This window comes from Schistocerca piceifrons, chromosome 3 (assembly GCF_021461385.2).
Source record: "Schistocerca piceifrons isolate TAMUIC-IGC-003096 chromosome 3, iqSchPice1.1, whole genome shotgun sequence".
In the NCBI taxonomy this organism is placed as follows: Eukaryota; Metazoa; Arthropoda; class Insecta; order Orthoptera; family Acrididae; genus Schistocerca; species Schistocerca piceifrons.
The window spans coordinates 297,737,833-297,752,443 of NC_060140.1; the positions used below are offsets into that span (position 1 = coordinate 297,737,833).

A 14,611-nucleotide genomic window follows, 5' to 3' on the forward strand; every position below is an offset into this window, starting at 1 on the left:
AACTAATTTTGACTTTAAAGTCTTCCTGATACTTTGTTTTTCAGTTACTTCCAGACAGCCTACACCATCACACTGTTTACATTTCGCCACTTCCTTTAGCAAAGAAGATAAGATACCCACATCAGCGACTTACAGATCAACTGCAAACAGCTTCATTGTTAACACAAAAATTTGAACCACCAGAAGGTGTGCCATGTGGGAGTTTCTTCCCTAAAGAACTGATACATAGGTTACTTTCTACAGTGTGGCTTGCATTGTTTGTGAACTGGTTACCATGGAATTTCCTTCCACTGAATTTCTTGATCCGTGGCAGAGTTCGTATTTATTGCACACGAAAGGATGTGTACTTCCACAAATACATGTAGCACTTGGGCAACAAACATTCAGCAACACGTGAACAAACTGCTTCAGAGAAACAAAAGTAAATACTAGCAAAGATAATCGTTTACAGACACTAGAAACCTACACTGTTGCCAATATATACAATGTGTCATACGTATAATCGCTGAAAGCAGAACATTCACAGTTCTTTTCGAAATAATACTGGTTTCTGTAACAGGAACAAAGCGGGCGTGGTGGCATAAATGACCATAAATTTAAAATTAGGCATATATAGGTAATTTTTCATTTGAAACACTATATTGTGTATATCAATGTAATCAGGAAAGAGTATAGAATTTAATAAAGTCATAAAAATTTCGATTTTTCCACCATTTGTAAGTACCCTGTATCACTAAGTTAATTCACTACTCCGAGGATACTTACCTCTACGTTACTCATGTTGGCAGATCTTCTTGATTCTAATTCTGAACTATTTACTTCATCCGTTTTGGTGACGGAATTTCGAAAGTCTGTATTTAGTAACTCTGCTTTGGCAGCAATGTCGTCGATAGTATTTCCATTGCTATCGCAGAGAGGAGGCATTGACTGTGTCTAGCCGCTAACATACTTTTCATACGACGAGAATCTCTTTGGATTTTCTGCCAGGTTTAGAGACACAGTTTCGTTGTGGGAACTATTGCAAGCATCTGGCGTTGATGTCAGCAATAAATTACGAGCTTCTGTAAAAGATCGCCAATCTTGGAGATTTCGCGTTCGTTTGAATTTGGCACTTTTTTTCGTTGTTTTGCAACAGTGTTCTGAACCGTTTTGTGTACCAAAGGGGATCAGCTCCGTCGTTTGTTAATTTATTTGGTATAAATCTTTCAACTGCTGTTGATACTACTTCTCTGAATTCAAGCCATATGTGATCTACACTTGCATTGTTAGTTTGGAAGGAGTGGAGACTGTCTCTCAGGAAGGTGTCAAGTGAACGTTTATCTGCTTTCTTTAATAAGTATATTTTTCGTTTATTTTTGGAGGATTTGAGGGTTACAATATTCAGTCTCACTAAGACAACCCGATGTTCACTAATCCCTGTCCGTGTTTTGATGCTCTTTATTGACTCACGACTATTTGATGCTAAGAGGTCAAGGATGTTTTCACAACCGTTTACTATTCGCGTGGGATCATGAACTAACTGCTCGAACGAATTTTCAGAGAATGCGTTTAGCACAATTACGGATGATGATTTGTGCGTACCTCCAGTTTTAAACATGTATTTTCGCAAATATGTCGCTTGTAAATTAAAGTCACCACCAACTATAATTATATGAGTCCGGCAAATGTTTGAAATTAAACTTAAATTTTCCTTTCAGCAAATGTATCATCTGAGTTGGGTGGTCGGTAAGAGGATCGAGTTATTACTTTTTTCCGGTTGCCAAGAATGACCTCTGCCCATACTAACACAAAGGCATTATCTGCTTCAGTTTCGCTAAAGGATAAATTACCTCTAACAGTAACGAACACACAACTGCCAACTGTGCTTAGCTTATTCTTTCGGAACACTGTTATGTTCTTCGCGAAAATTTCGGTTGAACTTATATCAGGCTTTAGCCAGATCTCGGTGGCTATAGCTATCTGAGCGTTAGTGCTTTCTATTAGCGCTTGGAGCTCTGGTACTTTCCCTACAAAGCTACGACAATTTAGAACTGTTATGCTGATGGTTCCTGTTTCTACGTTATTCCTATGTTCGAGCTGCTCCCTTTGAGACAGATTCTCTTCTTGCATTGGCTTAACACGCTCTAACCTAAAAAATCGCACTTTATACGCCACACTGTCCCTGCTACCGGTGTAGCCGCCTCCTGTATGTAGTGGACTCCTCAACTACTCAGTGAAACCCAAAACCCTATCACCCTAAGGCGCAATTGAAGGAATCTGCAGCCTGCACGGTCGCAGAACCTCTAAGCCTCTGATTCAGACCCTCTACTCGGCTCTGTACCAAAGGTCGACAATCAGTCCTTTCGTCTATGCTGCTAATGGTGAGCTCTGCTTTCATCTCGCAAACAAAGCTGTCAGCCTTTAGGACTGACCTGCACGATCGCCTAATGTGACGCCACTGGACGTTTTTCTCTCCAGTAAACTCAAAGATGAAGTCTATGACTAAGTCCGACGACCCAAGAAAACATAATGCAACGCTTTGATGCAGCATGTGCAATGATATCGGAGGAATCTCTTCAGACTTTCCAGAAGTCTTTACACCTGAAAACGTGTATTGTGATAGACGGTGCGCATTTCAGACACTTCACGATGTAACTAGAAGTTAAGGAAGTTTTTATGACCATATACTTCTGTGCCTTTATTTTTCTTGCTGTCGTGATTTTGCGGTGTAGATGTATACTCTGACTTTAAACCCGTGTTGTGAAATTATTATTTAACATTCTATATACTTTAATTCAGTTTTTACAAGACTATTCTATTTTTACGTGCGGCATACAATGAAGGCTCTGGTAGAAGCAAGAGCAAAACTATAACAACCCTTACTGGCAAATCATCATTCGATGTCTAGAGCGATTAGTGTTAGTTATAAATTAACCTGTTGTCCATATTGTAAGTAGGCTCTCTCAACTGCGTCAAACTGGAGAGCCCTTTCAGCCTGCGAGAAAGTTCAATATTAGACGAACTTCCGCATACGACAGGTTCCAATGGTTCAAATGCTCTGGGCACTGTGAGACTTAACATCTGAGGTCATCAATCCCTAGACTTTGAACTACTTAAACCTAACTAACCTAATGACATCACACACATCCATGCTCGAGCCAGGATTCGAACCTGCGACCGTAGCAGCAGCGTGGTTCCGGACTGAAGCGCCTAGAACCGCTCGGCCACAACGGCCGGCTCGTAAGACAGGAAATGGCTTCTTGTTGAAAAACAGATAACGCTAAGTTATAAATGCTTAATCGTATCTTGAAGGGAAAAAGACCGTTGAATTCACCTCTCTTAGAAAAGTGACAATATCAGCAGAAATTGCAGGAGTTCAGTTTGAAGCAGCGAAGTTCATATCGATAGCTCTGTAATAATTCACAATGAAAAGAGATTATGCATCATGTTGAGAGGCTTTTACCACAGTTCTTTTGTGTGGAACCAGAATTACAATGTCCTAAACTTTCAGGAAATATCTGATTTAAACAGCCTAGCTGAATCACTCTGTTTGTTATCTTACTGAACACTATCGCTCTAACTGCAACAGCAGCCAGATTTTCACTAAAGTCACCTTTTCAAAAGTTTGTGCATAGTTCTAAAAAGTATGTTGGAACTAAATCAAAGAGCATAATGATGTATGTTTCTCTCTAATAAAATAAACTTTTTCGCTATCTTGACTTTGTAATATGATCACGTCAAGTACCATCAGTGAATTTTATTGCCATTTATCCCAATGTTCCACGTCGCCAATGTTACTAATAAGTGAGCTAATGAGTCTTGTGTTGCTCCTTCAATTTTGTTGTATTTTTTACATATTCTTGGCACATTTACTGAGATAAGCTTTTGCCGTAAATGAATTCGTGATTTAGTTGTTCATTTGGAACAAGTCTTGAACCTAAAAGACGGTTACCAATCATTAATGTTGTTTCTCCCACACTTAGCTCTATTTACGCACTATAAGTTGTGTTTCGCAGATCGTTAGGATGCTTTCTTTTTGTCATCTTCTCGGGAAGTGGTAATCTTGGTTCTCAAATAGTCTTCATTTAAGTACTAATAAATGAGAAAAATTCAGTATTTCTCAGTAAAATATTAAGAAACCCTATTAAGGACTAAATACTTATTACCATTCCATCTGCATATGGAGCGTGCAAAGAATGATTGCTTAAGTGCACCTGTGCATGCTGCTAGCATTCTAATCTTGTCTTTCTGGTCCCTACAGGAGCAAAATGCAAGGAACTTTAGTATACTTCTGGATTCTTCACTGGGATTATTGATAATTTGGAAATAGCATTTTGCAGTACAGTTAATGTCTATATACAGGTGTCTGCCGGTTCATGTTTTTTAGCATTTATTTGATATCCTCACCTTAGTCAAAGAAACTGGTCATTCGTTTTGCCCTACTTTGATATCCCTGTTAGGCCTGTTTGATATGTGTACCACACACTCGAATGCTATTCTAGGATGAGTCAAAAAATGTTTTGTAAACAACCTTCTTTGTTGACACACTGCATTTTTCCCAATATTCTATCAATGAAGGAAAATCTTCCACATGCTTTACCTCCTATGTAACTAATGTTATCATTTCATATCCCCACATATCAAATTCCTCCTGTTCTCCCTTATTAACACTTTTGAAAGTAAAACACAATATCCAGTTTTTCTCCTGTCATCACAATCAGGAAGGAGATGACATTGAATTCTTCACACTTAGTTTCAATGCATTAACCGAATTGCAGCATTAACTTTCACTTTTGTTATTTATAATCAAAATGGTAATATGAAATTCACCTTCAAGCCGTAAAAGATATATAGAGAACTGTGGAATTTCAGAAATACTTGTACAAAAAAACAACAATGTTATGACATTTTAGTTTGACCTGTAACTTTACTTTCTGAATGATCCTTGTAGTTACGCAGATTACCTCTACCAAGTGCATTCAGACATACAAACTTACAATATGGAAATGATGTGGCCGAGTGAGGAGTGACTGGTCATATACAGGCATATAAATATTAAATTTTTCTTAGAAATTACTGAAGTTCTATATTTACTAATTAAGCATAAAATTTTATCCAGAATCTATCTTACTGGTCAAAAAGCAATGCAGTCTTTATGTTTGTGTTATAATCATAATACAACTTTTGGTTGATTTGGCAAGTTTGACTGTGATCTAGGTATTTGAATTATTTCTTTTAGTTGATTAAGAACTCTACAGACGACTATTGATCTTAATCCTTTTATGATGCTGCCAAACCAGCACAATAAACTACAGTATTACTGCCTTGCTGTAGACAGCTAACACTACTGATAGAGAAGAATATGTCATAACATTAGTGATGATAAAAATAGACACACAAATTGTGTACACCTCTTTGTTTAATTAAAATTGTATAATCGGTACTGTTGTTTTCTGGGAAAATGAAAGAGATTTTACAGACTGCCATCAACAAATTATTTATTTAATGACATTTATGCATGGGATAAACATGGATATTACATTTCCAGGTTAACTGGGATGCAACTTACACCCTGGGAAGAATGAAACAATAGACACCATGTCTAACCAAGAGCATATGGCGAGGAGCTTGCAGTAGCCAAAAAGTATGTTCCAGATGCACTGAAAAAAAGAAAGTCTGTTCAGTCTTACTGAAATTTAATATGTAGTTATTAATGATATTAAAATATTTATAATATGGACAGAGACCATCTGATCACCAGGTGGCTGCAGATAGATTCACACAGAGATATAAATTTTTTGTCTGAATAAGTATCTAACTGATGTAGTAGGAGGAAGAAAAACAGTGACATGAAAGAGATTTGTAAGGCTTAAGATTACAGGAAAATCCACAGAGAATTTCAGTCCAAGGAAGCCTTACGAGATAAACTATCTTGCAAGTTGCCCTTGACTCTGGGTCGTGTATGATTCTTTTATGTAACTTCAGGGCTTATAAATCTACTTTCCTTCAACAATTTTCTGTTTTTCACCAGAAGGTGCTTCTACTTTCAAAGTTTAGCAGTTATACATGTTTGAAGTATTTTGTAATTATAGTATAATCTTGAGGTTGTTTTATATTATGGTCAACAAATAACAATGGAATTCCTCCAAAGCTGCAGCTGTTTCCATTTTTACTTTTGCTACTTGTTTCAAGTTCAGATCAAGATTTTTCCATTGTGATGATAGGAACTTTCACAAATATTTCAACGAAAATAACCAATTTTTTAAAATGTAATATTACTGGATAGATATAAAATCAACTGAACAATCAGCAGCAGGCGAAAACTGAGATTAAAGTTAAGAAATGTGCTAGCTTTTTGGAGCTGGTGGCTCCTTATTCTGGCAGAAGGGCTGAAGGGAAAGGGAGAAGGATGAAGGAAAACGACTGGCGAGGTTTAGGAAGTGTGGAGAGTTATAGTAAAGTCTTCCAGTGTAATAAGTAATCAAGATTGTCTATCATCCTGATAGGAGGGTGATCTACGTATGTTAGAATGAATGAAAGGACAATTATGATTATGTGTAATACTTCATTAGATTTTGATCTAAATCACCCAATAATTCCTAAACAATGTCATTTACCAAATATTACACATTGTTGAACATATTGTACCTGCTTGAGAGTTTCTCTCCCATGAGAGCTGTTGGATTGCTAGCACAATTTCCAGCATTGAAGTCGTCCCAGCTGCCACACTGATATGCCTTAAATCCTGTTCCGGTTGTTATGGATTCAGCAAAGAATTCAGTTGATCGGCCATGACTACAGGCACCTGTGAATTTGCAGAATGAAGATGTATGCACACATTTTACTGTAGTCATTGACACAAATGTGAATATATAACGAATTACCAGACAGTATTATGTGCTACATTAGCAAACATCAGTCAGTAATGATTAAAAAAGGACAGCAAAAATGTGGAAGTAATATTGTGGCTGTGAAGAAACTGTCCTATTAGACAAATAAGGTTTTTTCTGTACCTACATTTTTATTAATAGAAATACCATAAAATTGTATTGTCACTATTGACTCACCCTGGCTTTGCATAGACAGTACTAAGTATATATAGCTGGATGACTTGGCCATAGTGGTAATAGATTGTACACACAAACCTTGGTTGTGAATCAGACTATCTATTAGTCAAAATCAAATCAAAATCTCTACAGTGGTTCATAAGGTTAGGCTTCACATACAGAGAGAAAAAAGTGGTGGGGGACTTTAATTCACTATAGTTCAGTTGATCTACATGAAACATTTGTGAATTATATACATAAACCTTCCATGCAAATCAGTTTAGCTATTAGTGAAAACTGTATCAAAATGCCTACAGTACTTCTTGAGATATGCCTTCACATACTGATTGAAAAATGTGGCAAGGAACTTTAATTAATGCATAGATAAGGATCTATTTTGTCTAATATATTTAGGTTTGAAAAAGAGTAACATATGTCACAATGGATTCCTACACACATGTGAATTGTTTGATAAATTGAAGTGCGAAAGCTGCAAATCTGAGGTTGTGTATGACAAAAATAAATGTTAGCTTTTTACAAACTAGGTCATATAATATCAGCATCTATACCACATTTAATTAGGTTGGTATGAAACAGCTTGCATGTCAGTACTTCAACTGTGTCTACTTCTTGTAAAAGGACTTAAAAGAACATAATTTCATAAAAAAAACTAACCTGTAACATCAAATTCACAACCAGGCTGAAATTTTCCACCATTTGGATAGAAGTCAGCTGTTCCCATAGCATCATACCATCCTAGAAGTCCACCATTGGTATGTATCACCTGTACAAAGCCAGCATCACTTGCATCAAGACGGTCTGCGGCAGACTTTGAGCCGAAGAGTGGTGCTGCTGGGTCCATGCCTGTGCAGATGAAATCAGACTTACGATGAATGGACTTCTGATAGACAAGGTAGGACAATATATTTGTATCAATACATTCTTCCTTATTCTAGTTATTACTGCAATTAAATTCAAACTGTTTTCTATGGCAAAAAATCTTTCAATGTAGTCACTGGTTCTTCATGAGAGGAACAGTTCCTTAAGTGTATCGTTTAAGATAATCAAACTGTCTTGCTGTACTTGAAATTAATGAACTGGATCATTGGTGATTCATTTAATAATCTCATGTATCTATATCTGTTCCCATGAATCATTATTTTTACACATTTCATGGCTGGAAGACTAAACTTTTTAGGGAAGCTTTACTTTCTCTGAATTAATATTCTGACTTAGACTATAATACTGAGAAGCTAATTCTGCCTCCTGCTCTATGTATTGTTAATGTTCATGTTTGACTAAAGCAACAAATATTGACATGGATCAGTACTTAAAAATTATTTATTTTGTTTCTGATGATAATTTTGCATTTATTGAAACTGATATTAAACAGTCAGAACATCACTGTCATTAATCAATGTTAATTACACCTCATAGATAAAAACAAAAATGGAGTAATAATAACAAAATAGTACAGTAGACTTAGTTGAGTTCAAATTATGGATTTACGTTAAGTATATTCCTATAATTTAAGAAAGTTGGAATTGTCCAAGCTCATGATAAAGATGATGAAATTCAAGACAAACGCAAACGTTACTATTGATATTCCTTGAAAGACATAATCTAGCCATTGTTATTTCTGTTTGCGATGAACACATTAACAACTATGATGTCAGTCTCAAGTATTTGCACAAGAGGTAAAGACATGACAAATACAGAATGTGTTTGTAAAATGTTCTGACCAGTAAAAGATAATGATGTGACTATGGTTATAAGGTACCATAAGCCTTCGTAAATAAACAAAATTCATCAGGAGTAAAAAGAGAAATGCAGAAACGAAAATGTGTAAAAAGGTAGTAGAGATGACAAATGGAAGTATGAAACATACATAAAATTGGTCCATGAGGCTAATAAGACAAGAAGTTACACACTCTGTGACAGAACAGCAGACATATAAACAACATATTCTGTTATTAATGCATTTAACAATGTGACTTAGAAAACCTCTGACCTGTAATTCTGTTCAGTCTTCCTGCAGTAACACGATTTCCTGCAACACCACAGACGTGAGCGCCTAGGCTGTGTCCTACAAGCTGCATGTTATTGGTGCTGGCACCAAGAGAAGCAAGCCAGTTGATGAAAGTTGCCACTATTTCTCCAACTCCTGTTACAGCTGCTTTTGCCTGAGCATAATTCCAGTTTCCTGCTTCCGCTGACCAGTCTATGACAATAACATTGTAATCTCCAGCCTGTATCCAGCCTGAAAATATTCAGATAAAGTTACTACTGTGTCTGGAATGACAAAGTTAAAGGCATTTAGTTGTAGCAAGGGCAATATACAAAAAAAACGAATTATCCTAGATATATGGGAATTAAATGTTATTTCAAATTGAGGAAGTTCATAGAAGTTACCTACCACTTGGCCAAGCACCAAAATAAGACAAAACATTTGTATTTTTCTACTTTCTGTGTATGATGTTCTGATTGCATCCCCACGAACGTCATTCTGTTGCTCTTGTGTTTGGGTTGCACTAAAAATTTTTATTATATACACTACTGGCCATTAAAATTGCTACACCAAGAAGAAATGCAGATGATAAATGGGTATTCATTGGACAAATATATTATACTAGAACTGACATGTAATTAAATGTTTACGACTGTGCAAGGAAATACCAATATTGTGGAAAGATTTCCTTTGTAGCTTTCCTGCTGTCCTTGTGCAGAGCATAAGCATAGTGTCATGTTTATTGCGTCTAAATTTATACACCTCTGCAATAAATTAATTGAAAGATTTCATTACAGGATAGTGCTGCAGAAACAAATATGTGAAATAGTGTATCCTACTCTCTCATGTCTGCTAAGTGGAAGACTGACTGTATTATGCACAATCCTTAGCACTAACTGCACTGCATATAACAAAGCCATACATAACTTTCTTCTATAGTTAGTTGAGAGTTTTTCTGCTGTATTTTAAACAGTTTTTTGACTTGTTTCCCTGAAGTATAAAACAAAATTTCAGTCTAACTACCATATATTTGTTCCACAGATCACTTCTTACCAAAAGAGAAGAGGCTGCCTGCAGAATTGTCGCAGAAATACAAAGTAACAATAAATTTCTGAGTTTTCTGACTGAATCTTTCTTCAAAGCTAAAACACACACACACACACACACACACACACACACACACACAGACAGAGCAACCAATGTTAACTCCTGATGCAGTTGGTAGTTTAGATTTGAATAATGGTTTGTCTGAAAGCTTAGTGTTTTGCCATTGTCTCTATGTGTGTGTCCGTTACTCGCATCTGTTCTATTGTTGATCTACCCTCGTATACATATTATAATAAGATAGTTTGAGAAATTCTGTTTACTGTTTATTGTTTATTGAACTCATAAAATGAAGAACAGGGCTATCGCCATGTATACCAGTATCAAAGAATGTATGATTGCTTGGAGTCATACATCTGGAAAAAGGTGTTGCTATGATGAAGGGGAAAAAGTTTTTTTCGCAGTTTAGTTTTTAGAAGCACGTCTTCTTTTCTCCTTACTAATTTTTTTTATTCCGATTTTCGCCGTCTAGGGACCGCGTTAAACAACTATTTTTCAATGTACATTTCTCCTATTGCGCTCCTCCTCTTTTCTCTTCTGCCAATATGTCTTCATCCTCTCTCTGTGCTGCTCCCTTCGGTCTTCTGTCCACACTGTTCCTCCAGTTCTTCTCTTCTTCACTTCAAATCCTTCAAAATGTTGAATTTTGTCTCTCATTAAGTCTCTGTTGGTTATATCATCTTCTCCTATACCCATCTCCTCTAAGTCTGCTTTGACTTCTTTGAACCAGGTAATTTGGGTTCTGGGGTTCTTGTCAAAAAACATGAATATTTTCTTTGTCAGCCTTTCATCATTCATTTTTTTCAAATGGGCGTAAAAGCTTACTCTTCTCTTCCTCATGGTATCTCTCACTTTCTCAATTTTGTCATACACTTCTCTATTACTTCTAAGCTTCCAAGTCCCATTCTCAAACCTCGGCCCAAGTACTCTTCTAATGATTTTTCGCTCCTTTTTTGCTATAGCTTCCATTTCCTTGTTAGTGTTCATTGCTAAACATTCAGATGCATACAGACACTCTGGCTTAATCACAGTGTTGTAGTGCCTTATTTTTGCGTTAATTGATACTGACTTCTTGTTGTACACATTCTTTGTTGGCTGGAATGCCGTTTCCATTTTTCTTGTTCTTGTTTTATTTCCTTCTTTATCTGAAGCATTGGGCTGGATGATTTCCCCTAAATATTTGAAATTAGAAACCTTCTTTATCTGGCCATACTTTGTAATCATATTGTTCGGTGCCTCTTTTACATTGGTTAGGTACTCTGTCTTTTCAAAGGAGATTTTCAGTCCTGCTTTTTCTGCTGTTTCATTCAGAATATTGATCTGTTTGACTGCTTCTTCCAAACTTCCTGCCAGAATCGCTAAGTCATCAGCAAAAGCGAGGCAATCTACTTCTAATCCATCCTTTATTCTTCCTAATCTGATTTTTTGTATTCCTTCTTTAGTCGTTTTCTTCCTCCACTCTCTAATAACTTTTTCTAACACACAGTTGAATAGGGTAGGTGACAACCCATCTCCTTGTCTTAATCCTGTTCTGATTTTGAATGGTCTGGATACCTCACCACGGAACTTTACTTTTGCATAGGTATCCGTAAGTGTTTCTTTGACGATTGCGACTGTTTTCTTGTCTTTTCTCCAAACTCACTAAGGATGTTAACCAAGGTTGTTATGTCAACGGAGTCGTACGCCTTCTTGAAGTCAACAAACGTGATAAAGATGTCTTTTCCTCTTAATCGTCTGTATTTAATAATTAACTTCAAGTTTAAAATTTGCTTCACACAAGATCTTCCCTTCCTAAAGCCTGCTTGGTATTCACCAGTTTCTTGATCAAGTTGTTTCTCCAATCTGTTTTGTAGGGCCTTAGATAGAATTTTATACTTTACCGGAAGTAAAGATATCCCTCTGTAGTTATTTGCATCGGTTTTATCCCTTTTCTTGAAGATGGGGTGGATTAATGCAGTTTTCCATTCTTCCGGTATACGTTCCGTTCTCCAAATCTCATTGATTATTCCCAGTAGTTTTTCTTGAGTTGTATTATCCACACTTTTCCACATTTCTGCAATTATCATGTCTTCCCCTGGTGATTTATTGTTCTTAAGGTTTTTAATGATTTCTCTGATTTCTATGAGGCATGGGGTTTCAGAATTATTGCTTACTGTGTTTGGGGTGTTGGCTGGTAATTTTTCAATAGGTTCCTGACAGTTGAGGAGTTGTTCAAAATATTTTGCTAATATTTCACAATTTTCTTTATTATTCATTGCCAGTTTTCCACTGGTATCTTTAAAACACAGATTTGGTGCTACATATTTTTGCAGTTTCTGTCTGAATGTGCTGTAAAAGGATCTGTTATTGTTTCTCTTAAAATCTTTATCCATTTGTGTAAGTTGGTTCTTTTCAAATAGTCTTTTTACTGATCTAATGAGTTTTGCTGTAGAAGATCTTTGCTGTTTGAACTCCAGGTAGTCCTTATCACTTTTGGTTGAGTGCCATTTCTTCCATGCCTTCATCCTTTGTTCTATTGCTTCCTCACGTATCTCATCCCACCATTCGTGTTTTTTCTCTTTTTCATTTTTGCGACTTCTTACTAATATGATTTACTTTTATTTTTTTCATTTCATTTTTCTGTACTATGCTTTTAATGTTTGTTATTAAGAACATGCTTTTAAAAGTGGTAATGTCTTATCTGAACAAATTTCATGATTTGTAGTGTCAAATTTTTGTAAGATGAATACCGTTATTATGAAAGAATTTGTGGCTGGGTTTAACATAGTGAAAAGCAACTGTGTGTGAAACTTCCTGGCAGATTAAAACTGTGTGCCGGACCGAGACTCGAACTCGGGACCTTTGCCTTTCGCGGGCAAGCGCTCTACTGCAGGAGAGCTTCTGTAAAGTTTGGAATGTACGAGACGAGGTACTGGCAGAAGTAAAGCTGTGAAGACGGGGCGTGGGTCGTGCTTGGGTAGCTCAGTTGGTAGACCGCTTGCCCGTGAAAGGCAAAGGTCCCGAGTTCGAGCCTCGGTCCGGCACACAGTTTTAATCTGCCAGGAAGTTTCATATCAGCACAAACTCCGCTGCAGAGAGAAAATCTCATTCTGGAACTGATGTGTGTGTCACATCATTGTCATACCCCTTATAAGCTCACTTTACTACTGAAGCCTTTTTAAACCACAGTTTACTACTAAAACCTGATTCATAAAACTGACAAAACTGAGTCTGTTTGACTGAAATGAGGGATACATGTATTTTGTTTCGAATTGATCATAAATATTGCACTAATACAAACTGAGAAAGTGTCTGCCAAATAAGCTACACAAAGGCAGTGATATAGCCATTGACTTATATGACTCTATTTAGTAATTTCGTAAAGGATTGTGTTGTATTCTTTGATCTGCAGTATATTTTTCATTAGACTGAAAATAATAGATACCTGACGTGAGATGTTAAAAAAATTCAATAACTTCAGTTAAGATTTCTGTTACCTGCGATTAGTATTCATTGTTGATGGTTGGAATTAAGTATTATTCATTTGTGCTGAGTCTCCAAATTTGTATTATGTGATATGCACCTCATTATTTTAAAGAACAGCACTTACCATCACGGATTGCACTCATGTGATCCCCTTCGTTCATCCATCCATGGGTAACAAGTTTCGTTTCTTTTGAGGCAACGAAGTTCCCAGTATAAGAGCCACCAGCCGTCAAAATTTGAGGACTGCTTGGGTTTGATCTGTTGAGGAACAGAAGTCACTGTTGACAATATATATATATTTGTATGATAGATTAAGTCATTGTTTGCGATATCCAAATTTGTGATTTGAGGCGTCATCATGATTTCCATGGAAACTTTTCCCCTTCAGAATGCAATGTTAGTGGTCAATTAGTGCTGTAAAATGAGTAAAGGATATTTTGGTGTGATATCATAGCACAGAAACGTTCACGCACATCAGTGATACACGCATATGAGTGGTGGGCTGCGAACTAGTTCTCGGTAACCAGCAGCTCGAACAATTCTTAAAAGTGTGCCTGTACAACTGTCTCCCAGTGAGGGCTTGGGCTTCACAGAGGGGGTTTTATCATGCTTACTGGGTAAATCAAAGGAACATATTACGTGACATGGCTCCTGGCAGTGTCTTCCCATTTTCGCCCATTTGTCAATATCTTTACAGAGTGTAAGACGCAACATTATGTAGACATCTGTCACACAAACAAAAGCATTAGCAATTGTGTCGGGGACGCTGAATCAGCTTGGCACGGTTCTGATCCTGAACATTTGTTTCATTTACGAGATTGCTTGTTGGGTCTGGGGGCCTTTCAGTTGAACGACATCGAAGAAAGCTTGCTCTTTTTAGTCCAAGCACTTCTCCGTTGGTCTTCCATTCTTAATGTGTCCTCTTGGTTTTTGCCCATATTGTATGGTACCTGTTTCTACCTATAGCTTATGCTTATTTTTATGAGTATTTCAAACATATTGCACAATT

At 36.7% G+C, this 14,611-nt stretch overlaps 1 protein-coding gene across 1 annotated transcript in view; it reads right to left on the minus strand.

Annotated features, from left to right (window-relative positions):
• Positions 1 to 13,745, minus strand: part of LOC124788609 (lipase member H-like) — a 61,922-nt gene extending 48,177 nt beyond the window's left edge. The window contains exons 1-4 of the mRNA XM_047255878.1: positions 13,727 to 13,745; positions 9,037 to 9,285; positions 7,701 to 7,889; positions 6,628 to 6,784 (exon numbers count right to left, since the gene is read on the minus strand). Coding sequence (XP_047111834.1) covers positions 6,628 to 6,784; positions 7,701 to 7,889; positions 9,037 to 9,285; positions 13,727 to 13,745 — 614 coding nt within the window. The remainder of the gene's footprint in view (positions 1 to 6,627; positions 6,785 to 7,700; positions 7,890 to 9,036; positions 9,286 to 13,726) is intronic.
• Positions 13,746 to 14,611: the final 866 nt, after the last annotated feature.